This window comes from Haemaphysalis longicornis, unplaced genomic scaffold, assembly GCF_048455015.1.
Source record: "Haemaphysalis longicornis isolate Haplotype H1 unplaced genomic scaffold, Haemaphysalis longicornis Haplotype H1 scaffold_3, whole genome shotgun sequence".
In the NCBI taxonomy this organism is placed as follows: domain Eukaryota; kingdom Metazoa; phylum Arthropoda; class Arachnida; order Ixodida; family Ixodidae; genus Haemaphysalis; species Haemaphysalis longicornis.
In genome coordinates, this window is record NW_027526335.1 from 48490020 (window position 1) to 48517470 (window position 27451).

Genomic DNA, 27451 nt, shown 5'->3' on the forward strand with positions numbered 1-27451 from the left:
AACGCAGCATCGCAAGAATGCACTACTGCTTTAACGTATGTAGTTTGAGGCAATCACCACCCGTCTGCCTTGCATGATGCGCCAAACATCGTGCTTAAAATAAGTTGAATGGTATGTGTGCAACGAAAAATGTAGCTCTTTCATAAAACGACGAGTCGAACATACGTGCTGTATGATGGGCACCAAAACATATTCCTCCATAGTTGCACGCTACAAGCCTGAAATACTTTTGGAAAAATATTTTTGGCGTAGAGAACACTTTATCTCATTAGCATGCCGGAAAAATGCATTTTCAGGGGCCATTTGATTGATGGCGATGTTTTTTTGGTGTGCAACAGTACAAAACTTTGTTTTCCATATTTTATTTCAAGAAATTTACTAATACCAAATTTTGTAACATCCTTTAAAAAATCTTAACGACTAGCTAGTGATACAAAAGGCTCGTCGTTTTTGAACAAATTTTTTATTTTATTTTGTGGCTCAGTTTCAACTTAAGGTGTAATGCGCATGTGGGTTTCTTTTATCAAGTGCACCATATCTAAGGGAAAGTATCTTACATCTTTCTAAGTTGTTGCTGTTTTCAATTGGGTTGTTGCTGTTTTCAATTGCCGTAATGCAGATTCGAAACGACTGCTGCAGCACTCAGTTACACAGTTTATCTCCTCGCGAAGCACCCAGAAGTTCAAGAAAGGCTTCGACAAGAAATCGCCGATGCTGTTGCTTATAACGTAAGCAGTGCGTTTTCCTGCAATGTAACGAGACTTACTTTACGGTTATGGTTTCATTGGACGACCTAGTCGCGAGAACGCTTGCTTCGTAAAATCGAGCTTTCCGTTACCTTTTCAGTGTGAATTGAGACACTTTTTGAAATCTCCCTCGAGAATAAATTTTCCCGATTTTGTTCTCATACTAAGCCTTATAAAAAATGCGTAGGCAAGACATTGCCTAAGAAGTAAAAACACACTCCGCCCTTTCTCATGTGGTAACTTCCGTCATTGTTATTAGTGTGCCTGCACTTATTACTGCCATAAATAAATTGCGTACGACTAAATCTTTGGGATTGCGTACTGCCGAATCGTCGCAGAAAATATATCTTTTGCTGCACCACTCAGAGTGCATTAATAGAAAATGCCACCAAATATCCGCGTGCTTCCTGGCCGTGAATTTGAACCGCGACGTAATTTGCATGTGAAAGAATATCCAAGAAATCTTGTTTTTCTAAATATACAGTTTTAGAACCTACACTAACACGACTCATTCTTACTCTATTTTGATATATATAGGAGGGTTTTCTGAATTATGAAGTAGTCATGAAGAAGGCGAAGTACTTGGCGCAAGTAGTCGACGAGGCGCTGCGTCTTTTTCCGCCAGGGCTCACGTAAGTACATTAAAATCTATAAAACGCTCAGGTTCCGTCTCTCATTGTGAAATGCACTGGCTCACACCGCAAAAATAACGGACAATAGGATTTCGAACACTTGAGTACACTCTCATCCTCATTGAAGCTTTGGTGCTTTATGGCGCAGCCCTTTGGCGGCAGATACTGTGGTTTGACGTTCGAGCCTACACAAGAGAACCACAGCTACTCTGCTCCGTCAGATTTCACACTGGGTGGAAATAGTTTGAATTTTTTTCAGCTATTTTAGAGCCACTTGTGAGGCGAATAAAGACTGTCCTACACATTAACGTATTGCAGTTGCACTTCATGTGAGAATGGAGACGAACCCCCGCTTCCTTTGCTGCTCCCACCCCATAAGGAAAATGCTTTTTTTTTTCATGAGACCCGTGATCATGATTAGCTCTTTGCTGATAAACAGCGTATTTTTCTTTTTAGGCAGCGGGAATGTTGGTGTGGCAACAACCGCTTGTCTGCGGCCCCCGCACGCCGGCTCGCATAGCGACGCTGCTTCCAGCGTGTAGGAGTAGCGCCATCGAGGGGCAGCCAGAGAAGGCGTTGCGTACGCAGACGTTCCAACACTTGAAAATATTGACTTAAACCAAAATAGGCGTTCCCGGGTTGACTAACGCAGCAAAAGCACGCAAAGAGTCGTCATAAAAGAGGCTATGCACACAGAAATGTGCAAGGGTCACACAATTGCGTGGCCGAGTGTTGCACCATGTATTGCACCAAGACCGAAACGAAGTTGTCGTTTGGGATCGCCGAGTGATCTAACGGCTCGGCTTCCGCTATATTGTTTCGAGCTTTCTTTTTGTTCTTGATCGTTGGAACACGACGCTACAATAAACTTCCAGGTTTTCTGTGGCGTCAGTGTTTTTATAAACTTGTGATTGCATTTTGTTAAAATATTTGTCACGCACTTCTAACTACTTGCTGTGTAAGCTGTTTGGTATAGCAAGTGGCAGCGACACTCGCCTTCCAGTTTTCGCTATGCGCTACCTTAATTTACAAAACCTACGCGTAAGATTGGCATATTTGTGTTCTCTGTGAAATAATCTATCTATACAAGGTGTTGCGACGAATATTGGAACACATTAAAAATGTTTACTGAGCGAACCTCCGCTCTGTTCGCGCCCAAACTTGCCACGAAGGTCGCATTTTGTGGTCTATTTTGTTTCATACCGGGAACAACGGTGGTACTTACCTGTGTATTCTGAAAATAAATGAAAACGATTTTCGCCTATAGGAAAATGGCGGCTGATTAGGACGTGCGAGCCAGCGCAAGTCGATGTTGGAACGACGGAACCACCTGGGGTATGCAAAACGAAAGGCACGTTTGGGATTCACGGTAGGAAGGGGCCTAATGGTGCAGCAGACGATTAGAAAATGCACCTAGTAATAAGCTAGCAGACGATCAGAAAACCCGGTTTTCGGGCTCGCACGTCCAAATCAGCCGCCATTTCCCATAGGCGAAAATTGTTTTTATTTATTTTCAGAATAAACAGGTAAGTACCGTTGTTCCCGGTGTCAAACAAAATAGACCACAAAATGCGACCTTCGTGTGAAGTATGAGCGCAAACAGAGTGGCGGTTCGCTCAGGAAAATTTTTTAAGGTGTTCCAATTATCGTCGCAACACCCTGTATAAAGCAACTTGTATTGTGCCTACCGTGTTTCTTTATAGTCCGCGTTCACGACGAAGGTGCATGCACGAAACAGACACGTTATTAAATCTTGGGCATTTGGGCTTGATTAAAGGCATTAGAAATAGCCTTATACAAATACGTCACTTTCCGCAGATTTATGACACGCAGAGCCAAAGAAGATTTCGTGTACGACGACATCAGATTCAAGGCTGGAACCTGCTTTATGGTGTCGCAGTACCAGATGCAAAGAAGTCCGAATAGCTGGACAGACCCCTCGGAGTTTATTCCAGATAGGTGCGGTGTTTTTTTGTGTGCCTGTATGACGGCTCGGTATCATTTGGTACATGGGAAGCGAACTCGTTTCTACAACAATTCATCTAATAAGGTGAAAACTGCATCAGCAAGTGGAAGCCAAGTGTAGCACGACACTATCGTGCTACACGTGACAGGTGGCGTCACGTGTGCCATGGTATCGTGACAGCCATATTACTGTGCACTTTGCAACAGTGATGCGTACTGCAGTCTGTTGCGGCGAGTTTTGCTAAAACTAACCGCCCCAAAACGCTGCGTGCTGGGCGGTCGTTCTGCGGGCCATTCTCGTTAACACGTGCAGAGTAAACTCGTGCAGCTGCGAATCTTGATTAGAGCTTTCCTCCTCTAAACTTCGGAGAACGTCTGCCTATTGTCTCTTCGGTGAGAAATACCAATCTAACGGCCCGGATAGCCCCGTTTCGATTGTAACATTCGCTCTTAAGAACTTTTATTGTTAAAATCGATACCAAAGCTGTACCATAAGGTACTGCAAACCCTACGAAGACTGCAGCAAACCAAGCCTAACTGATACCTAGGAGCACAGAAAAAAAGTATATCGTATCTTATTGAAATGAAAATATTATATCGACGTTTAAAGAGGCCATGAACAGAAAGAAAATCTGTAGAAATTCAGAGAATTGTCTACTAAAGCTTGGAATTCTTATCCCACTTTTCTTTAATGTGAGTTCTTTGCAGCAGTTTCTTTTCTAAATCCTGTCCGAGTGATCATCTGCATTTACGCTATTTTAACGAGTTAAGGTTGAACTTCTGTGAAATCTGCAACATTGTAAAAATGCAGGGCGTTACACCTTTCGCCATTTTCCGTAACTTTTTATATTTTTCTTATTTTTTAGTTTTTGCAAAATTTCATTCGTGGCTTACCTTTCAAACGGTGAGACATCAGTGAATCTCCTAAGTAAACCATCGTGTCCGTTTACTCCTTCAGTACCGCGCGTATATAACCAAACACGACACACGCTGGCTGAGTATCACTACAGGCGCTCGCCACAACGTCGCCGACGGGGAGCTACTCTCGCTCTTTCGCTATTTTTCGTCTGGCTCTCTATACCGAACCCAAGCAGATATGGAGTGCTGCCTGCTCCGGAAGTAACCCTCATTAATTGTAGGGTTTTAATGCGCCGATGCAACGCATGCGATGAGGCACGCCATGGTGGAGGGCTCCGGATTAATTTTGACCACCTGGGGATCATTAACGTGTGCCAAAATCTCGTACACGGAAGTAACCCTCATCGCGGATACCTAAAGGGCGATAGTAGAAAGGTTCAACCATTCTAGTGGGAAGGCTCTTAGGGACATAAACAGCGGTTCCTCACCAGACAAGGATCTGGCCACCCTGGTGCAGTAGTTGGCCGCCACCTCCCATGACTAACCAACTCAACTATCGATCCTCAGTCAACAGCAGCTGTATAAGGCCTGTCGAATGCGGCGGTAGAAAAACGATAGAGCAGAGAGGGCTAAGAATATCTGGGCCCGGTCAGGCCGCCGTCGGAACTTGATTCTGGCATCGTTCAACGCACGCACTCTGTCTAGGGAGGGAAGCTTAACTGTACTACTAGATGAGCTCTCTGACATTAAGTGGGATATTACAAGTTTAAAAGAAGTAACAAGGACAGGAAAAGAGTTCCTGGAGCTCACTACCGGAAATATTCCATTCTACAGTGGACCTCCAGAGAAGAAAGAACGCGGGGTGGGATTTTAATCCACAGAGGATTAACAGGAAACGTGGAGGAGTTTTTAAGCATTAACGAGAGCGTAGCGGCTGTTGGGATCATGCTAGACAAGCGATACAGGTCAAAGATAGTACAAGCCTATGCGCCAACAACCAGCTATGACGACGAAGCCGTAGATCGCGTTTACGAGGATGTCGAATCAGCAATGAAGAAGGCAACAACGCAGTTCACGATTGTGATGGGAGATTTTAGCGCAAAACGGTGTAAGAAGCAAAGGGGAGAAATTATAGTGGGAAACATCGGAATAGACAATCGCAACAGTCAAGAAGATACACTGGTGGAATTTGTAGAGAGAAATACCCAGAGGTTAGTGAACACATTCCTCTACAAAAGAAACAATAGGAAATGGGCATGGAGAAGTCCTGATGGTAAAACAAAAAAAACGGAATTGACTTCATTTTAAGTGACACCCCTGGAATCGTGCAAGACGTAGCGGTGCTAAGTAAGATTCCGGCCCGCGTTCACAGGATGGTTAAATGCAAGCTAAGGCTCAAATCAGCATAGAAAAGACGAAACTCGCGAAAACTAAAAAAAAAACCCGCATGGAATCAGTCAGATCCAGATCGCAGGAGTTTAAAAAAACTGTTTAGTAAGTAGAGGGCGACGACGAAGAGCTGGGAATGCGTGTGTGCTCCAACTTTTCTTCGTTCTTTCCTTTATTTTTTGCCTTTTTCTCTTTCGCACGTGCAGTATAGAAAACTAGGCTCTAGCCAGTTTAACATTCCTGCCTTCCTTCTACATCCTTCCTTTCTTCCTTCAATAAGCAGGACGAGGTCAGTGTGCTGAGGTTAAATGACAATCTATCATAGGCACTCAGTGAATCACCAGCAGCTGTAGGAGAAGCAACATGTAGAGAACAAAAATCTAACATCGGCCCTAAGGGATCAGTAGAAGCTGTGGGAGAAGCCAGGTGTAGAGAACAAACTGGAAAAATAAGAAAACGATTGAAGCATTTGCCAAACGTAAGAAGACGAAAGTGTCAAGTGTGGCGGATCGGTTTACATTAACGAGCTGTCAAAACAGATTAACCAAAATAAAACAAAAGATGGTCATGCTTATAACACGTCAGTGATCGAGGAACGCTGCAAATAGTGGGAACCTTGAAAGCGACTAAGAAAAAGCAAGTCATCGGCAAAGACACAATGTACGCTTTCAGAGATGAGGAGGGAAACATTACGCAAAGCTTGGGCTAGATAATAAGGTAACAGAAGCATTCTACACCAGGCTCTATGCCAGTGTTGTTAGACCAGGGAAAACTACTGAGAATACAAGACCAACATGCGATGTCCTATTAGTAACAAAAGAGGAAGTTGGAAAGGCGCTCAAAGCCATAAAAATAGGAAAAGCTGCAGGTGATGACGGAATAACCACAGATCTCTTGAAGGAGGGAGGAGATATTGTACTGGGAAAGCTTGCTGCACTATTTCCATAATGCTTGAATACCCTAAAATTGCCAATGGCCTGGAAAAACACCAACTAAATTTTGATTCATAAGAACGCAGATCCCAAGGACTTCAAGAATTACAAACCCGTCAGCCTACTCTAATCAGCCTACTCTACTCTAGTTGTTTACAAGCTGTTTACCAAAGTTATAATTAGCCGCACAGGTCAGCCTTGATCAGCCTTGATCATTTCAGCCTTGACTCCCATCAACCCAAATAATAGCTGGGTTTAAGAAAGGGTGCTGAGCCATAGATCACCTCCATGTCGTCAACCAAGTGATGGGAAAAATCCGCAGACTACAGTAAGCTGCTTCAGATTTATTTACAGATTGCAATAAAGCATTTGATTCCGTACTTACAGCAGGCGGTTTAGAATTACAAGAAGACCAGGGAATAAAGGAAACATTCTAATGACTGCTAGAAGTCATATATAAGGGATGCACGCCCAGGATAAACGTCCACAAGCAAAACGATTAACATTCCTGTTCCGAACGGGAGTAAGACAGCGAGATGCCATCTCTCCAAAACTATTCGCAGCATGTCTGAAGGGGCTATCTAGAAAGTTTGAGTAGGAAAGCACAAGATTAAAGATAAACTGGGAACACGTGAGCCACGTGAGGTTTGCAGACGACGTAGGCTTGTTGTGTGAGACTACAGAACGCATGCAAACAATGCTAGAGGAACTGCAATCAGAAATCGCACCCAGAGGACCAAAATAATTATGAATAAATCTGAAGTAATGAGGAATGAGTATGCCACGAACGTTTTCTTCAGCTTAGCAAACAAAACGCTACATGATGTAGCAGAATATAACTACCTCGTACGTATGCTGAGTGCTGACTCCAACCACGAGAGAATAATATCGCTTAGAATAGTTATGTACTGGGGAGCATTCGGGAAGCACTCTCAAATAATAAAAAGTAAGCTACCTCTGTCACTCAGAAGAAAATCTAAAAGCAGTGCATACTGCCGGGGATTACATACGGAGCTGGAATTTGGCTTCTTTCTAAACAACTAGAAAGCAAAATTAGGTCGACCCATCTAGCTATAGAACGAATAATGTTAGGAACAACACTCCGGGACAAGAAACGCGCTAGATGGATCAGAGAACAAACTAGAATCCACTGTATCATAGTTTAAATAGAGAAAAAAAGAAATGGATTTCGGCTGGCTATGTAGTAAGGCGAAACGACTACCGGCGTATAATTAGGGTAACAAAATGGATATGAAGATACGGGTTAGAAGAAGAGGAAGGCCAATAACCTAATGAAGGGATGAAACACAGAACTTCGGGGGTAAACTACTGTGAACTAGAGCAGCGCCCGACAGGAGCCGCTGGATTTCAATGGGTGAAGCCTTCGTCCTGTAGTGAACCGGAGCAGGCTGATGAGGATGAAAATTTCGTTTGACGAATTGTCTCCATTCTCACTATTATAACAATTACAGGTGAAACTTTCGCGAAAGCTTGATTATTGCGGCAATGCAGAGCTTTACAAGGTCCTGACTGTGACGCCACTCGGCAAATATTCCTACGTATTAAAATACAGCATTGTTGAGTTGGAAGCACCAGCGCTTGCTATATTACTCCGCTCAATTGCAGCCACAAAAGATGAGTTTGGACCGCCTAAATCGCCGGACCTATTAACAAAATGCAATTTTTTTTTGCTGTATATAGTGACGTAATATCAGCCGTAGGGACGAAATTTAGACCAGCACTACACATATATTTATTAGTGGGTTAACTGCGTGTCAGCAATCTATTTTTGTGGTCAATTGAGCTAAATGTTCTCCTACAATCGCTCAGTCATGTTTCTTGGAGGTCGCCCAAATCGACAGCCGCCAATCGTGCAATTAAGATTCTATAACGTCACAGAGAAATTGCCGGAAAAGGGCTCGAGAGTCGCTACTGCTGCATTTAGTTTTTTTTCTATCTAGATTATTTGTTTGAAGTTTGCGAATAAACTCTTGTGATTGTTACCGCGACAAAGTAATCTAAAAAACCAAACATGCATTCTGCCTCAATTTCATCTAAACTGGGTAAAAAATGTATGCCTTACGGTACGAACTGGCATGGCCAGTTTCGTACCGTGCATACGAGGAGTTTTGATGCACATTGTATACCTTTGTCTTGTCACAACTTAATGCAGTTTCATTGAATGCGCAGGTTTTCCGGCGATCATCACCCCGTTTTGAGGCACATGCCCTTTGGTGTGGGACCACGTAATTGCGTCGGGATGAGGCTGGCACTGTTGAATATAAGATACACTGTGGCCAGAATACTACAGAAGTACCGTCTGGAGCTCGGACCATCTCAAAAGGTAGGTGGCAGGTTTGAAAGCGTGTTGCTTAGAAACGTCGTTTTAGCTTTTTCAGCTATACTCGATGTCTGTTTTACAATATGCTGAAAATTATAGTAACTCTGTTTTCTAAAAATGTAATAGAAAGAGCCGTGGCTGGGTTTCGCGTGAGCGGTAAATGATAAGCTCGACTTAGACAACCAATCGGAAGGAAAAGTTGTGAGGGTATGCTCACTGAATATTTAATTGGAAGAAATGTAAGTGGTCATCTAACAATTAGAAGCACGTCTGGTTCGGTACTAACTGGTATTTTAAATCGTCGTCTCAGCGCGTGCAAATAAATTCGTGGTAGCTTATACCCCTGAGGGGGTGTAAAAGTTGGGGCTGCATGTCACAGAAGAGCATAACGTCGTTAATACTTCTCCCATTTTCAGGGAACAATGGAGATGGGGCAGTATGCGATGGTGTCGACGCCAGCAAGGGGCCCCTGGATCGTGCTTCACTCACTGGATAACGGCTGCATCACAAAATGATCTAATGAGCTCATAACACGCAAGCAATGTACGGAGACAATAAAAAGTATCCTCAGTTAGGCGTTTGTGCCTGAAGTGAATTGAGTGACCAAAGTCATAGCTGTCCATGGCGTGTACCTGCTACACTCACGGGACATCACGTTCACGTTCCAGCATCAGGCACCAGGATTCTTTTTCTTTCCCCTCTGGTGGTGTACCAGTAAGCAGAGAGCTCAAGGGCTTGGCTCCTGCTCTGGAGACCGGGGTTTAAATCCCACATGAACAGAAATGTCCTTTATGTATTTATTTTCACTTTACAGCGGCGTCATTTTGGCATCATTGATGTGGATGTCGATCATGACGATGATGACCACTCGTCATAGTCGATGAAACAGCTGAGGCTTTCACCTTACTAATGACCCTTGGTTTTCTAAATGACAAAATTTGTTTTGCTATTGACACCCCAAAATTTCGGACTTTAATAATTGCTCTGATCACATTCGTCAGCAATAGAGTGAGATGCAGCCAAGCGTGTTTGAATTTGGGCTCAATTATTGACCTAATTTGTTGAAACACCGTTTAATAGAGGGGAACAAAGAAGAGTGGGGAACATCAGATGGAGGGCGCGGAGAATACAAGTGGTTTACTCTAAACGTATATAGACGATACACTCATGATAATGTCACGTGTTCAAGCTGTCCAAAAGATGAAAGTAAATCTACACTAACGACCTTAAATTGTCTAGGGCACCGCAACATAGGCTGTATATTAGTCTCAGTTCAATGGCGGGTTGAGTGACGCAGTGGACAACGTGAAAAGCTTCGATCGGTTCCCATGTCTGTTTCCTGTGTGGAAGTCAAATGTCGGTATCTGCGCAGAATGCGGTACAGCTCCTTCGCCAGCAGTGCTTAGTCATGTACGAGTGTGCATCACTCCTTTCATTGCTCCGGAGCTCACGAAGACACATAATTATGCACCGCCCGGTTTTGCAATTGTAGGATGAACCACACGTCTGAGTAGTATGGTACACGCGCCTGTACGGCACGGGACATAACGGTGGGCCCAATGCCAAAACCAAGTACCTGGTGCCTACCCAGGGCCCCACCTTCCTTTTTAATGCACAGCTTTGCTAACCTAGTGGAGCCGTATTCCGCCGTCACCAGCAATTTGATCTTCATGTGACCGCAGCTGCGCCGTAGCCTTGGCAATGCACCGCGTGACAGGCCGCGTCGAGTTTCTGTTCAACCACCGCCGCCGGATTGGCGCATGCTCTCTCCGCAGCTGGGTCACCACCTGACCAGGTGACCAGCAGAGCACCTGGCTTAGAGTACCCCTAATCGGTGCGATTTAGGTGCGAGGTCGGGCCGTCTTTTCTGAGCGCTGAGCGGGAGCAGGCCATGGGCCGTCGTCGGCAAGCGGCGCCTGACCACCCCGCGGATACCGCTCGGCGAGCTGCTTCACTAGAGAGTGTCCGGAATGCCAAGTGCGGGAAGCTAGCGTCGGAGACTGAGGAAGATCGAGTCGCTCGGCTCGCAAATCGGCGGAAGCTTTTTATAGGCAGAGTTAGCTGAGCTAAGCCGCAGCCATTGTTGGTACAGCTGGTATGCATCTGGCAAGAATTTGAATATCATAAGCAGTAGGCGACCTCCGGCACCGAAAATTATTTGAAGATATATTGGTGCATCTATAAAAATGAGTGAGCATCGTATCCTTCTCGCTGGCGAACTCGAACCTCACTCCGACGCTCAGGCTATTTTCCCGCATTAGAAGCCGCAGCGCGGTGTTTCTCGCGGGCTCCTGACACACAGTGCCACTGTGCTTTGCGTACCACCCCGTTATTCTCCCAAACCAACATGACCGCACGTGTCTTTCAATCACAGCCATGCATGAAAGCTAGATCCACTCATTAGAGAATTAATAGTCACCCAACTTCGGGAGCCCTTTTCGAAATTGCTGAACACTTTGGCTGAAGTTCCAGAGATCTCCAGTCGGGCCTCTTTCTCAAGATCACATTATCGAAGCTGTCGCGTTCTCCATGGGGTTGGGGGGCTGTTCCTGAGGGCATTTGTACTTCTGGTCACCGCATTCAGAATACAGGAAGACCTATGTCGTTGTGTTCTGGTATGACATCGCGCGGACCATTCAACTGTAATTCGTGTCTCCCATGACGGAATCTAGGATGTTTGTTGGCGTAACTGAGTTTCACTGAAGGCGAGAGTCACCACCCAGGGGGAAGAGGCAGCCATTGCCGTAGTCATCCCCTCCAACCACAATAAAATAACTTTAACTCGCGCAAGAGGCCTGTATATGCTTTATAAAAGGCCACGTGTACAAATGCGTTCACGAAATACTTTGTAAACATTCGTCGCAAAAGGTGCTCATCATCTTGACCTGGGCGCATGGGTCAAAAGGGGAACGAGGCCTCCGATGCCGAAGCCAGATATCTTCTTGCCCTGTCACCTTCCTACGGATCCCCGTCCCTGGACACGGCGACTGTACTTTCGCCGAATAATTAATCCTATTGAGGCTCAACAGACGGACAAATCTATCATAGGACAAAAGACTCACTGAAGAGTACACTTTCCAGACACACCATACAGACACACAACTCACACTGGCTAAACCACACCTTGTTACTCCACGCTATATTCCCCGTTTGCTTCTTTCGATGCGAGATGACGGACGCTTATCACATGGTATGGGCCTGCCATTACACACCAAGTACACACCCAATCACGAAACCTTCGAGGAAGCAGTTGGAGGCCAAACTACGTAGAGATGCCCCTGCCTGCCAACGATGGCTCGTAGAGAGAGCCACAGCGTCGTTGGAAGCCAGTATAACCGGGAAAACAAGGTAGCCACTTTTTGCCTTGTCAGCGGGGCTGTGGTATTTGACCAAGAAGACGCCAAGTGCTCATGAGCGCGTGCCTCCCGGCGACCGCCGACGGTCTGTGGCACGTCCAGTGGCTTAGCAAAAAAAATACTGGCAAAAACCCGAGGAATGCCTCGCGTGGCCGAGCAAGCAACGCCACGGCTGGCGCAACACATGCTCCACGGAACATCGACGCGACTCCAGGAACGCCGCACATACGTCGCGTACGTACGCGCCTCTGCTCCAAACCAGCTGTCGTTTTTTTTTCTTTATTACCAGTCTTCAACACACACTTACAACACAAAAATAACCACACTGCATTTGGTACAACACACACCGACATTAACAGACCAGCTGTCGTCAAGTGCAACCGCGAGTGTAATGCTTGGCATGAGGAACACGATGATATCGATGCATATGAAGATGACTACTACAGCACAGTCTATCACAGGGCTAAGGGGCGGCAGAATATGTAAACAAACCATTGCAAACTTGTACAAATTCGTGGCGGTGATGTCCTTCAGTGCTCACGTAGAACGAAATCCTGCAGCTTCGATATGGGTGAAGCCTTTTTTGACAAAGTGCAAGCTTTTCCTTATATTTTAAAGACGATAGTCTTTCTTGGGCTACTTAAACCCAGAAATTTTGGTCTGTCTGTCTGTCCGTCTGTCTGTCTGTGACTCGATTCAGCCACCCGGCCAAAGCAAAACAATGCCTGCGCAATAGTCTTATACAGGGTGTCCCAGCTATCATGCACCAAGATTTAAAAAAAGAGTAAAGGCGTAACTCGAAAGACACCAGGTGCATAATGTTTGCAGTACTGTGAAGAAGCGGACAGTATTTTTTTCTTTAATGAGACTTAATTAACTAATTGTAATTAATTATCTAACTCTAGAAATACTCTTTTAATCACTAAAGTGTCAATGAGGCACTTGAAGGTAACCACGAGGGGCATCTAACTGCGGTATTTTCAGCAATGAGCTAATTGCGTACACATTTATTCTGACTGATAAAGGAAACCCGCGAAATATGAAAAATACCACGTGACGGCGCCTCCGCGCGCACCGTAAAGCAACGCCCTCAAACAGGCTGCCTCTGAGTTAGCCAGAATGAAATAGACAAAAGAAAGAAAGAAGAAATCGCGACCGAGTTTGTTCCTTATCTGCACACGCGTCCCGCGATTCTTGCTGCTGCTGCTCCTTCCATGCATGCTATTATCAAGGTGATGCGCTGTCTCTTCGGGCGGGTAACACGCGAAGCAGTTGCTTTCAATCAGCTTTGTTTGGGGACGCTGCTTTACAATGCGCGCGTAAGCGTCGTCACGTGGTATTTTTCATATTTCGCGGGTTTCCTTTATCAGTCAAAATAAATGAGTACGCAATTAGTTCGTCGCTGAAAATAGCGCAGTTAGATGCCCCTCGTGGTTACCTACAAGTCCCTCATTGACACTTTAGTGATTAGGACAGTATTTATCGAGTTAGATAATTAATTACAATTAATTAATTAAGTCTCATTAACGAAAAAATTACTCTCCGCTTCTTCACAGTACTGCAAACATTATGCACTAGGTTTTCTTAGAGTTACACAATTTCTCTTTTTTTAAATCTTGGCGCATGATAGCTGGGACACCCTGTATAGTCAGAGCTAAAAATACCCGTCTATGTCCGGTGTAATGCTCATACTTGTCAAGATTGTTGAAGAAGAACAAGACATTACGCAAATATGAGACAACAAATCAATACAGAAGTGATATCTGCAGTGTTCCTTTATAAAAAATCAAACATGCTGGACTTTTGCGAAAATAATACTTCATCAACTGCAAAAAAAGAATTCACTCCGCCGTCGCCTGCTGTCGCCCGCGCCACTACAGCTTCGGGCGCCATTTTAAGAAATCAACCGGCAACAGTTACGCAAGGTCCCACTAGATAGATTCTACGTTCTGCTTGCAACGCACGTGGAGTAGGGAAACGCGGTTCTATAAACGTTGAAGTAGGCCGCCTCGATGAACGCTCGTCTTCACCGTACGGCAGCGTTCGCATCGAGACACCCGGTTTGGAGCAGTGGAACGCGGGAAATTTAAAATGATTTAAGCAAACATTTTGCGTATTTACCTTGGGAGGAGCGCGACGCAAGAGGAACAACATGAGAGGTGAGCGGGAAAGCGAAAGGAGGCATTTACTTCGCAAAAGCCGATAAAGACTATCGTCTTTTGACGGCATTTGCAACGAAAGGAGCAGATACGCGGCCATTTTTTTTAAACAAAGATGTTCTGAATTAATCAAACAATGAATCAATCATAATTTCCGTCTATGCTTTTATGCGAATCAGCAACTTGTGCAGAAGAATGGTCGTATTTTAATACAAGAGTTGCAAGTGTTTCATTTATTGTCGCTTTAAGACGAAAGCTTTAAATGCAGCGTCAAGCGTCGGCTTGGTTTACATAAGGCTGAAGTGCCACCGAAAGCGCAAGCAGAATGAAGGCAGAGAAAATAAATAGGCCGATCATTTCATCCTGGAACCTACAAAAGGTGACTCCAGCAGGAATCCCTGCACCATCGCCAAGCCTTTTAACATGAAAACATGTTTATCTGCACAATAAATGACGAGGATACGAAGAAAGGACACACGGCTATACATTCGGTTACATTGTGTTACACATAGACAGTATTCTTATGTCGTTCACTGCGACTTCTTTTATTTATTCTATTTCCCTATTCCATGCTGCTTATTATTGCGTCAAAAAGAATACAGAACGGTAAGAAAAAAACCTGAATGGTGAAAGCAGTCAAGGGTTGACACACTAACAGGTAAATGACAGAAAAAAACTCAGACGCAACGCACTGTGGACTGCTGTGTGTACCTGGTTAAGGGTAATCCCACTGAGACATACGTTAGCTTCAGTTGACAAAAGGTGCACCTGGTTATATCGTTGCGGCCTCCGACTTAGACACATGTGTGAGAGGCATGTTTTGAGGTCTACAGGAGTAATTTAAGCATGCTCATTACAGCAGTGTAGCAAAGCACGTTTAAGCTCATTGCGGAAAGGGCGAATAAAAAGTAAACAATCCCCGTTCTGTGGGAACACGCCAATACCGCAAAGAGAAAAATCAAAGAGAAAATGAAAATGATGAAAGACGAAAAGGACTGCGAGGATGGCGATGGGAGGACATAATCGCTCCGGTGTAGACATAGAGGAGAGGTAATAATCGCGACAGGCTACCATTTGACTGGGGATGGCAGAGCTAGAATTAAGATGTTATTCGTTTCGCAATCCAACAGCGTTAATGTCTCCCTGAATATTTTATTGTCCACAAAGCGTTTCCGTACGACGGTGAACTCGGCAGATCATCGTCAAAGGCGGGCCTCAGCAAGTCTGTGAGGCGCAATCCAGAGGTCCCATATGTGCATCGAGACCATGGCGTATTGTCCCAATTCCATTGTTCCCTGAAAATGTACCAAACGTTAGGAAATTATGCTATTCCGCGACCTACGGTCCACCACTATGCGTCTGCTATAATACGTAGAATTCTGTGCCGACTTTTCCTCTGCCCCCCCAGCCAGGACCATGTCACGCCCTGCGTTTAAACAATATTGCAGATTTCACAAAAGTTTCAGCTTTAGTCGTTATAGTAGCACATACAGAGATAATCGGTTGAACAAAGTTTCGAAAACCAAAAAACAAGAAAACAAAAATATAGCGAAAATGGCGAACCTTGTGACACCCTTCATTTACGCAAAAATGCACTTTTGGCGGAAGTAACATCTGTAATAGTTGAAATAGCGTAAATGGAAATAATTGTTTGGACAGAGTTTAAAACTGTCTAAGGGCTGGTCTTCACGACAGCCTGCTCTAGTATTGTGCACGATTCTTCCGGAGCAGGTTTCTCCGCCCTGCAAAAGCTGGTTGCCAGTACAGTAAAAAAATTCAATAAAAATAGAGGTGTGTAATAGGGCATTCATAATTTCATATAGGACGGCTTATATAACCACTAAAAATGTCTTACCAGCTATACATTTCAGCTTAGAGGTAAAGCCGACTTTGAGAAGATCGGTGAAAGCGGCCTGACCTTGTAAGCTCGTTTTTCCATATTGCCTTTTGCGTTGTGAAGTACGGCCATCTACGAAGGGAGTATGATTATAGGAAAGAGCACAAATTCTTGTGTTATAGAAAGAACCAAGAAACAGACTAAATGACAATTAGCCGCTGAAACGACTAAACACGCCACGTTTCATTCACTTGTCATGAATAGTCAGTTCAGAGTGCTGTTGTAAACGAAAAGCCAAAGAACATTTCCCATTAAAAGACATGAATTTCAAAGCGGGACCGGCTTTAATGGTGTCGCAGTACCACATTCTGAGGTATCTCAGATACTAGACTGACCCTTCGTTGTTCAGTTCAGACAGGTTGGTTGTGTTTTTACCTTTTGTTTTTCCTTGGCGTTCTGAGGGTTTTGGAGAGAGGAAGTGAGCCACCGAGTTCGGTGGTGACGGAAACACAACTGGAGTAAGTAAAAGCCCGAACAATGTGATAACAGAAACTCGCTCCTTGACGAATGGATCTCCAAGAGCGAGAACCGTATCACGAAAGAGAATAATCAGAGTTACTTATTTAGTTAACGTTGTTGGCTTTTCAAGGTGGCGCCTAACGCACGACAAAATATTACTGCTCCTTTTTTTTGCCACTTAAGATATGTGTGGCCAACTGACGACTACTGGAACCGCTGTGGGAGATTGTTTTTGGAGTAGGCTAAAACTCTGAGGACACCCCCTAGTACTAGTTATGGGTTTCCGAATGAAAAAGCCTAAATGCCCAGTTGAGCGCTAGTCTTAAATTTCCAAAAGACTGAGTCCTCTGGCGACCCCATACGCAATCTGCCTCAAGGATTTCGAATAGCCGCGATCTGTGTCTTGCGCGTTGCGCCGCTGTTTGTTTCAGACACCTTGTAATGGGAGGGTCGGAGATGGGGAGGTTCGCTCCCTGTCTGCTCGCTCGTTTGGCAGCGTTCTTCCGTTCCCTTATTTTATTGTGGTGTGCTGGCCCGAAGGCCCACTTTATACTACTGCCAATGTTAGGCGCATGCTATGAAATGCTTCGCGCTATGGAAACATGCCAAACGGCCAATTCACGGCGTTCTACGTGTACACAGACACCGCTTTTTCACTATTCGGGGTATTTATTACCGTTGCATTAAAATGTCAACCAACAGGCAGAGAATTACTGCTGTGAATGCAATGAGCACGTATACAGACTAACCGACAGGAGTAGCACCAATCAACACGACGAGTGCAGTTTCAACGCAGAAGCGCGTGAAATTCAAGTGGTACTTAGAGCCTCGTGTTCTTATCTCGTGTTTTGGAAACCACCGCTACGCGAACACTTTTCAAGCGAGCGGTGCGTTGAGTGTGTGTTTCAACACAACGACGCTGTCGTGCTACATCTGCCAGGTGGCGTCATGTGTCCCGTGGTATTGTGGCAGCCATTTTAGCGTACGCGTTCTAACAGGGATGCGCGCTGCATGCTGTTGCGGCGACTCCTGTTACAACTGGCGCTTCGTCAAGCTACGTTAATGGGGCAGTTCTACGCATCGTTCTGGTTATCGCGAGAATGGGGCATAATCACGCAGATACAAATCAGAATGATAGCTTTCTTCCCTCCCACTTTGGCCAACGCCTCGTGGAGAAATACCGAAATAATGGCCTCGATAACTACTACGTTTCGATAGTAACACTGGAGTCTAAAATTAAACCCCAAAACACTAGTGGCCAGGAAAGAAGTAGCTAGGAACAGAGACATAAAGTGTATGGTTTCTTAGTTATGACACGACCTGTGGGATATTTTTACTGATGGGCTCTGGCGGTGAGTATGGCACTGACTTGTAGCGCACCTTTTATGCGCAGACTTCTTATGCGTATTCAATATAATGGTTTTTCCACTAATAAATTCAGTTTCATCAATTGTGCAGGTTGTCTGGTGATGACGACGCCATCCCGAGGCATATTCCGATCGGTGTGGGACCACGCGACTGTGTCGGGCCGAAGCTGAGGCTTTTCAAGATAAGATATACGATCGCGATATTATTGCAGAAGTATCGCCTGGACATGGGACCATCTCAAAAGGTATCATATCAGCTCGACAGCTTCAAGATAAAAACGTCGCTTTACGCCTATCGGCTATTGCTCCTGTTACGTTAGGCTGAAAACGAAACTAGCGCTCATTTCTCAAAACAAACAGTGGAAAATTCCTATCGCCGCTGTCGCTTTTCGCGTGCGCGGCGAGGTATGTGTTGCTAAAAGAACAAATGTGAAGCGCAGTTTGGAAGATCAATTTCACTAAATGTTCTCATTAATTACATGAGGCATCAGCGGTCATTGCATAGATTCATTGCTTGATTGTCGAGTTTACAAATATTACGCAATAGTTCTTCTCCCCTAACTGTACATTGTGCTTCGACAAGAACAAAATTGAACCCCTACAACTTCATGCCTGTAGCTTTGCAGCTTTAAGTTTCTGTGTAAACGACACTGTTTACTTTCGATGAACACAACGTTTTCAACCAGAATCAAGATAGTTTCACATGTACAGTCTCTCATTTACGTGCTTGGCTTACGAATTTATGCTCCGCGTCATGCAACAACAGTATATTAGAACTATTCCGTTTGGTGATCAGTTGGGCATGACAGGTTCAAAAGGGAAGACAAGCTTCTGTTTATAAAGGTGGGGGTGGGACTAGTGTCACTAAAATTTCCTGTTTCTTTTTTATTGATTTCGCCGATGCTTAACCACCTGGCGAACCCGAAACATCACTTTGAATACTTGAGTGCATGTTACTTAATTAAATGGAACAGCTTAAAATTAGTTCGTTTTGGTTTTACGTGCTTCCACCCCAGAGGGGGCGTGTGACCGAATAACGGTATGACGTCACCGTTTTTTGCGGACGTCAAAACACTGTGAAGGTCACTGGGAGCGTTGTTTCGACCGCCCCGCCACTGGAGCTGAGCAGCTCAGCTGACTGATGGTGTTAGGCCTAGCATTGTGGCAGAAATTTGGTGACCGCTTTCAAGTAAAGTCCTGATGGTACCTTCTGTTGCGATTCTGGGCTTTATTACAGCTCTTTTCCCGCGTGTGGAACTTTATTTTTGGCAAGAGTGCCTTTCTGGGCACCGGTTATGCCTGTAGCTCCGGATACGGGCATCACTTTGTAAGCGCACCAGCGCCCAGTCGCCGCTTGCATGGGCGCGTGTGTGAATTGACATAACGAGTTTCTGACGAACATCGGCGGCACACGGCACGTCACTCGCTTCCAGGAGTGATGTCGCGCCGGTATCCAGTTGCTGCGCGCGTCTTCGCGTGCTGTTCCGTCGACGCGATCAATGAAGTCCGATTGAAGTATGTTCCCCGCGTCGCAGGCCGCTCATATTTCAGCGGGGGTATTCTGTTGAGTAAAGGAAGCAAACTGCATAATAATATTAATACCAAAAATTGGTGTCAGTACCCCTGTAAGAAAAATTATCGGTTTATTCAAGCTCTTCAGAATAAAAAAAAACACCCTTAAAAATCGGCGGGACATCTGCTGACTTTTCCGCAAATTTCGTCCAAAGACAATAGTGTTTTTCCACCCCCGCTGCGCAATTCTGTCTCCTTTCTCTTTCGCTCACCTTTCATGCTGTTTCCTTCCGGTTTCCGTCCTGCCGTGATAAACACACCGCAAGTTTACTTAATTCGATTTTCCCGAGTTAGCTCAGCTGCCCCGCCACTTTTTGGGATCTCTTGTTACAATTCTGAGTTACGAGTGCGAAGTTATACGGCGACCCCTTTTTTTTATTTTGTGGTTAAAATATTGATTCAACATATTTTTTTTGTTTTCAATCGCCAAAATTACGCGGAGATTTAATTTAGTGAAAGTACTGTGCTATAGCAGTTGTGTGTTTACGTTCAGCTTCAAATACGCGCAATGCTTTCTTTTCGCTTAACAATATTGACAAGTATAAATTATAACACTTTATCTTTGTCGATTCAGTACTTTGGACATTGTTTTGCCTATATAATCGTCTCGTTCAAAGGTTCTTATAGCCTTTGGCCGGGAGGCTGAATTAAGGGACAGAGAGACAGACAAACCTGCATACAGACGACATTTTTCCGTTCAAGTCGCCCACGAAGGACTATCGTCTTTAAAAGTATTGAGGGGAAGCTCCCCCAAGAATTACAAAGGTCGTTGACCCTATTTCACACCTAAACACCAACTTTAGTTCTTCAATCTGGCGTAGGGTGGGGATTTTTGAGGAGGCGCTTGATGCGAGAAATATTATTACCTTCGTAAAATACTGTAGAAATATTTCACGGCATGGTTTATTCGGTGCCTACTTGGATCAGGAAACAGATAAAGAAATGAAGGAACGTCACACTAACACATAAGACTTGAAGGTAGCGAAGCTTTATGCAACGTTCACGATCATACGGAAGATTTAGGTCCAGGATTGCAGCCGACTTGCTGCGTATTCGCTGCCGAAACGACCTTTACTTCATCATTGTTTCTATCAGTACGAGCTTCCTTCATTTTTTTTGGAAGTGACAATCATTATACATCACCCTGGAGGGGCGTACGCTATGACGTGTCTTTCTCGTTCAGAGCAAATGCTGCCACGATTACGACGAAGGCTGGAGTCTTTCTTCTGCGAGTAAGTGTTGCCACGATTAAAGCAAACGCTAAAGTTTTCTTTTTTTTTTACCAAGAAAATGCCGTCCGCTCGGCGTTTTCTTGGTATTGGTTAACTGGCGGGGGTCGCCGCAATGTTGGCCAATATCCCTAAGTGGGTATACGCTTGGCTTGACGAACATACGCATGGGACGCTGGGAGGTCGTTGCGTTGCACCCACACACACGAGCGCTCAGTATTTTCCTGCATTTTTTTAAGTGCCAGGTGACCGCCGCGAGGACCGTGCTACGTGCGCGCGCTCGGAAATTTCTTGGTATTTTTAATCGCGGACGCGAAAAATTACGATTTGCTAAACAGCTTCGCTGTTAAAAAAACCGCGGAACTTATTGCACAGAACAGTAAAAAAAGAGACGCTAACTGTTGTGGATGGAATAGCCAATAACTCAACGTAGTTAGTTTTCTTTACTTTAAGGAACCATAAAATTGGGCCAGTACGCAAAAATCTCCATACAAGCACGGGACACGGATCTGGCTTCACAGTCTAGCCAACGACCATCGTGGAATGTGATCTGCGGAGCTCCCCATATGCAACCAAGGAAAAGAGACAATAGAAATTACCGGTGCTTCGTTCCTGTTGGTTTATTTGTTTAGTCGACCAAGCCTTTCGGGTGCTAAAAGTGGCGGTTTTATAGTCAGTTTCCTCCCGTGACGTGGTGCAAAATAAAGTTTTTGCCACGCCATAACTTTCCCTGAATATAAAATTGAACACATTTCACATGTCACGTCATGAAGGAGGGTTCCAGAAATATTTAATAACCTGCAGTGCCTATCACCATCGATTAAGGAAACGTTACCCGTTTTGTTATGTATTTGATATTCCACAGATTTTAAATACTCATTTCTTCATGCTTAATGAGTAGGAATCATTAGTCCTGTAAATCTTTCTCGCGCTTGTTAGGAAAAGTATTCGATATGCTTGGAAATCTCATCGAAAAGTGTAGAAACGTCCTACTTTGATTATTGAGTATTTATTCGAGCCACGTAGACAATTTAATCATGGCAATAACCTATTAATAAAACCACATGGCGACAAAGCAGAACACCAGAATCAAGCTGTTGGTGCTGCTTTTGACTACAACTATCCTGCAGGAGTCTCGGAAATCATTTTCTTATATAAGTTAAAAAGTTTCAATTACGAGCTTTAGTGTAACGCCCCCGGGTATCGCAGCAACGGGGAGAGTGCACTTGCAGGTACAATAGATCAATGAATACGTGATCAAAGGAACTCCAATTTTGTGGCAACACGTACGCTGTAGCATTTATAACTATGTCGATGCCGTTGGACTCATTGTGACAATCACACATTACAGTATAAGTGAGAATAGGTTGATTGCCTAAGCGTGTTTTATGTAGCGTTAAACCCCGTGTATTCATGTCCGATGTAAATCTCATATACGTCTATTGTAAACCCGACACTTGTGGATCCGTGAGCGGCGATTTAGTTTCTACCAGCTACAATGCGCTGACCAGTTGAAGTTCATCGGGTAATGAAGCGTGTATATGGTGACAAATGGGTGCCGGGTAAGCACTGAGTGATGGGTCCTAACGGTGATGGACCACCAAAGCATAAAACGTTGGAGAAAGACTCCCGCTGATAAAGTAAAGCTCACCGCAGTTTTAGCCAGGAAGGGTCTCCTCCCGGACAATATTCGCCGCCTCCCCAATTAGTGGCAATGAGTGTGCGGATACGTTCAGCGAATACTTCTGACACCTGGTGTGTATCTCGCTTCCTCATGTACTGATTTAATTATTTATACCATGTTTCCTGATATACTATTTGTTCTCAAATCAAGGTTCACCAGCGGCTTTGCTCTGTAAACATCTCGTAAAAGGCGATGCTGTGGATTCACTGAACACATCGTTAAACGCACTTTTGATGTTGGAGCCGCGGATTGGGGCAATCACTGGATCGTTCGCAGTTCAGGGGAATGGCCGACAAAGTCTCCGACAAAGGTCCGGCAACATGAAAAGAAAGCCTGGCCAGCACAAAGCGGAAAAGCGCATGACTTGAACTGTTGACTTTGACGCGGAGAATGAGGATGTTGCCGCCAGGGCGGGTCTTGGGGTCACTTCCGCCGATAGGCGAGTGGTCTGACAGAAAGCCGCGAACGCTGAGTACTTCATGGGAAAGCAGTAAGACTTCTCTGAGGCGCCGATAAGAGGGAAGAATACGCGTCTGATAAGCACTGGGAACTTTTATCGGCGTGCGATCTGCACCCATACCTATCTTTAAGTAAGAGCATCAACTAACTATTCTAAAGAGGGCTCTTCTTTGTTCTGTGTATCCTCCAGCTGCTCCTTACGGCTTGGTATTGGACGTAGATAAGGCGACTGGCTGAGGATGTTTCTTTAGCGTCTGCTGTTTGTTCATCAAAAATTGTTCCTTCAGGCAAAAATACATTGAGAATTTCGCTCTTTTTCATTTACTTTTTGTTATATTTAAAGCGGTAGTAGCTTGATTGGAGAGGGTTTTGTAATCCACAGTTGTCGGTTTCAGAAACAACGTGAACTAACTAAATAAGGGCCCCCATGCGAGTATAGGCAGAAAACAACGACTTGCTCAGTTCTTTTGGTGGCCAGGAAACGTAAACATGCGTCCCGTTTTAGTGGCGGGTAGACAAACTATTATACTAATATTACCTACTCAACAGCAGGTGAGGGGGCTGCATCCCGGAAGAGAGTTTTGAGTGGTTTCCGAAAAACATCTGCACGGGAAACGGGGGCCTGTATTGCACTTCAAGGGCTCCATCGACCTACACTACGGGCACCTCTTACACGACAACGCAATGACAGACGCAACGGTTCCCTCAAGCTATGGAGAACGTCCGTATTGGTTGCCAAGGAAGGCGCGTCAGTAGGCGCCATTTTTGACTATACCTAAGCATGTTGCCACACTGCCCTCCTGATATCTAAAGGCGATAGTCTTGGTTACTCTACCTAGAATAAAAACTGTTCGTTCGTCCGTCCGTCTGTCCCTTTGATTCAACCGTCCAGTAAAAAAATTCGCCGCTCACTTCGCGGCATGTGTCGCTGAAAGACAATAGTTTTCTGCCGCCCTGCCACGGTAAAGGCCTCTCTTCTCTGCTTCGCGGCCTCTTATGCTCTTGGCCCGCCGTCTATTAACACACGGAGGGATTTCTGAAGTAAATTCAATTTTCCTGCATTCCACTGTTAGTGCTATATACAAGAACATTTTGTTGCTGCTGAACTTGGAACACTCCCACGAGGTCCATGCTCGCGTGGCGCTTTTTTGTATTCTGGGGTCAAAACACGTATTTTTCATTTCCTATCGCAACAATCAATTAGCCGCGCATATTTGATTTAGGAACTTTGAAAATGCCGCCTATGTATTGGTTCTTTGCCTCAAATGTGCGGGATGTTTTGTTCTTCCACAACTAATAATGTTGCGAAGCCTGAAGTGTGTTGCCGCTTGAAGTATGCCTAAGGTTTTTTTTCCCCAACCATTATGTTGACAAGTATGAAGTCTGTTTCCAGATTTAGTTGTTTAGAAAAGTTTTGCCCGTGCAAAACTGTCGTCCAAGTATTCTTTAGGGATGTGGTCTGAAGGCTGAATCTAGGAAGAGACGATCCTCTTCTCGGAACCAATTAATCGACTGAGTAGTGTCTGTGCTACACGGTAACTTTCAATTGACAATTGTACTATCGCCCACAACTGTGTCCTATGTATTTACTGTGGGGAACTCGATAGACAGTTGGTGCAACGGCTTTTGGAAGGCCTTTGAAACAGCCGTGTAGCACAGGCATTAGACATGTTGGGACGCATTGACCCCTTCCTTTTCACCAGGTCACCTGAGAGATTTCATTTGGCGCCTTAAATGGGGTGTTCACCCAACACGCGATAGACTCCAGAGCACGGGGGTAACGCGCAGCTCAGTGTGCCCCAATTGCCCATTCCTAGAAAATAGCAAACATGTGGTCCGAAAAACGTGTCGTGGCACCGTCATTCTGGCATGTTGTGCATTGCGGATTTCGAGGTCAGGGATCCTGCGGTGGTACTGTCCCAGAGGCCGCTTTGCGTGCCTGCTCATAGTGTCGGCTGCTTTTACGTTGCGGCAAAAGCGCTGAAGAGCAGTCGCGAATGGTTACCATCGTCGGACTGTGTGGCTCATTCTAAAGCCCGTTCTACATGGTGCGAATTTTGGGTTTGAATTTTGGGTGCCAACTCGCATCTGCGGCGCTGTTGGCGCGGCAAAGCTATCTATATTTTGTAGCGTAAGCTACACCGGCCGAGGTTGAGCAGTTTCGCGTGGACCTTGAAGGGCTGTGCTGCGCAAGCGCGAGGAGCATTAGATTGAATTGGATTGGATTGGATTGGATTGTATAGGATTTGAATTGGATTGGATCGGATCGGATTAAATTGGATCCCATTGGAGTACGGGTGTGTAGAGAATTGGGTCTGCACATTGGCCGGTCTGTGCATTCCAGAGACGTGACGTCATAGCCACGACAGACGCACTGGCGCCGACGCGTGCCCAGCTGTGCCGGCTCCGGTCTTTTCGGTACAGGACGTTTCGGTACAGGGCGTTTCGGTACGGTCTTTTCGGTGCACGGGCGTTTCGGTACACGGGCGTTTCGGGACACGGGCGTTTCGGGACACGGACCTTTTGGTACAGGACATTTCGGTACAGGGCGGTTCGGTACAGGTCGTTTCGTTTAGGCGAGCGCTTTAGGCTGCGAGCGTTGTTTACGGGGTGGTTACAAGCACGGAATTTGTACCTATTTATTACAAATGTTCTTGTTCGAAATTCTGCGTTATTTTAGGCCAGCAGTTGGTTATGCGGCCTTCCCAAAAAAACCTCTGTTGATTTGTTAAATATTAGCTGCGATATTTGTAGCATTCAGACAACCTACTAGTGTTCATTATTTTGTTTCTTAGCGACCTATTATCACCAGAATGTTATATAACAAATCAGTGATAGTATCATCGTGTTTTTCACTCGTTTTTTTTGACGACTTATTATCACCTGTTTATTTTTTCGAAAATCAGTGAGGTAAATATTTTCTTTTTGCACTTTGCGGAAACCCTTCGACAACGGTTGCGGGAATGAGTCCCACCGCACGGCGAAGGAACCTGTCCCTTTATAACGTAATGACGAAGAAGTTGCAATTTCTTGTGTTTCTGCATTTGTGTGCGTTGCTTTCTTCTGATAACGCAAGTACTTGAGGTGTTATTAGCAATGCATTACGGAAGGTACCTATTGTACCTTGCCGCGCGCTTCCGTCCCGACTTATTCGTAGTTAGCAGGGACTGCGGCGGGTTTATTGTGTTTGTGAATCAAATTTGAAATTCTTTGTAATGACGTTGAAAGCACTCTGTAATGTTTTATGCAGCATACATACAGTTATTCGTCTTCGCAAGGACTGCTCATCTGAAATTCTTGGCGTTTTGCTAATATGGTCGTGACCTGAGACCAATGTCACCTGCTGCTCCCCATAATCAGTACTTTTTTGAGCCGCACAGCGTTAAAATGATCTTCGCAGAAGCAGGTGTCGGCACATTATACATGGCATATATATATATATAAAAAAAAACAAGTGCCGACTGCAACAGGCATGCTGCAGGTTAAAATGAGCCGCTGCAAATCAAATCGCGTGGGATGATGTAAGTGAAAAACCCAGTGTAACACTTTAGCGCTACTATTCCGACGGATAAAGTTTCTAACTGCACTGTTAAACCATTTCATTCTTATTTATAAGATAGGTGTTTACTTAGTTTAACAGCCCGGAAGAGCGCTTAGTGCGTAAGAAATATTTCCCGCAGCAAACATGCACGTCAAAGCAGCGTCCCCGAATAGGAGCCACGTTGGATCGTGGCTCATTGGTACCTCTGAAGTACGGTACTTTTGTGACAAATAACTTCGCTACTCAGAACAAAATTTAAAAGAATGTCTAAGTAATTGAATAATCGATTCAAAGAACATTTATGCGAAAAGTAAACAAATGAAACAGGATCGAGGAACTATCCTCAACAAATATTTACAGGAGAAATCGCTTGAAAAGCATGCGGATTCGTAAGTAGGCGTTAAATAATCACAATATGAGCTCAGAAGCCGTCTTAAAAAATAGATCATAGGGATCCTGTGCAAAATGAAATCAAAACAAAAACAAAATAAAGAACTAACTGATATGTTCATGCAGCGAAAACTCTTTAAACCCGTAAATTTTTTATTCTGGACCAAAATTTTCGGCCGAAGGGGCTGCGGAACCCCAATGGAGGTTCCCCGTGGGGTCAGTCACCTGTCTTACCAGAATTTCTCTGGACGCACGGAGAGTGGGGGAGGAGCGTGCATGGCTTGCGGCGGAGCTTGCCTAAAACGCTCGCCCTAAGATCGGGCTCCCGCTGACATTCATGCCGCTAACCATTCGGGGTACCAAGGCATGTTTTTTTTTTTTTTTTAACAGAATGCGCCGAAGCCCAAGAGATCACGTGGGCGACGACGGTATGGGAAACGCGAGGGCGCAAATAAAAATTCAGCCCCGCGAGAGG

At 44.9% G+C, this 27451-nt stretch overlaps 1 protein-coding gene across 3 annotated transcripts in view; it reads left to right on the plus strand.

The window, feature by feature from the left end:
- The window catches only part of LOC144174430 (cytochrome P450 3A4-like), a 39977-nt gene extending 30540 nt beyond the window's left edge, over positions 1–9437 (plus strand). For 2 of the 3 annotated variants that reach the window (XM_077703141.1, XM_077703143.1), the window contains exons 11-15: positions 620–728; positions 1284–1378; positions 3197–3337; positions 8713–8866; positions 9280–9437. In XM_077703141.1, coding sequence (XP_077559267.1) covers positions 620–728; positions 1284–1378; positions 3197–3337; positions 8713–8866; positions 9280–9378 — 598 coding nt within the window. In that variant the 3' untranslated portion in view covers positions 9379–9437. The remainder of the gene's footprint in view (positions 1–619; positions 729–1283; positions 1379–3196; positions 3338–8712; positions 8867–9279) is intronic. The other variant, XM_077703142.1, reaches the window with a different exon arrangement.
- The last annotated feature ends 18014 nt before the right edge of the window (positions 9438–27451 follow it).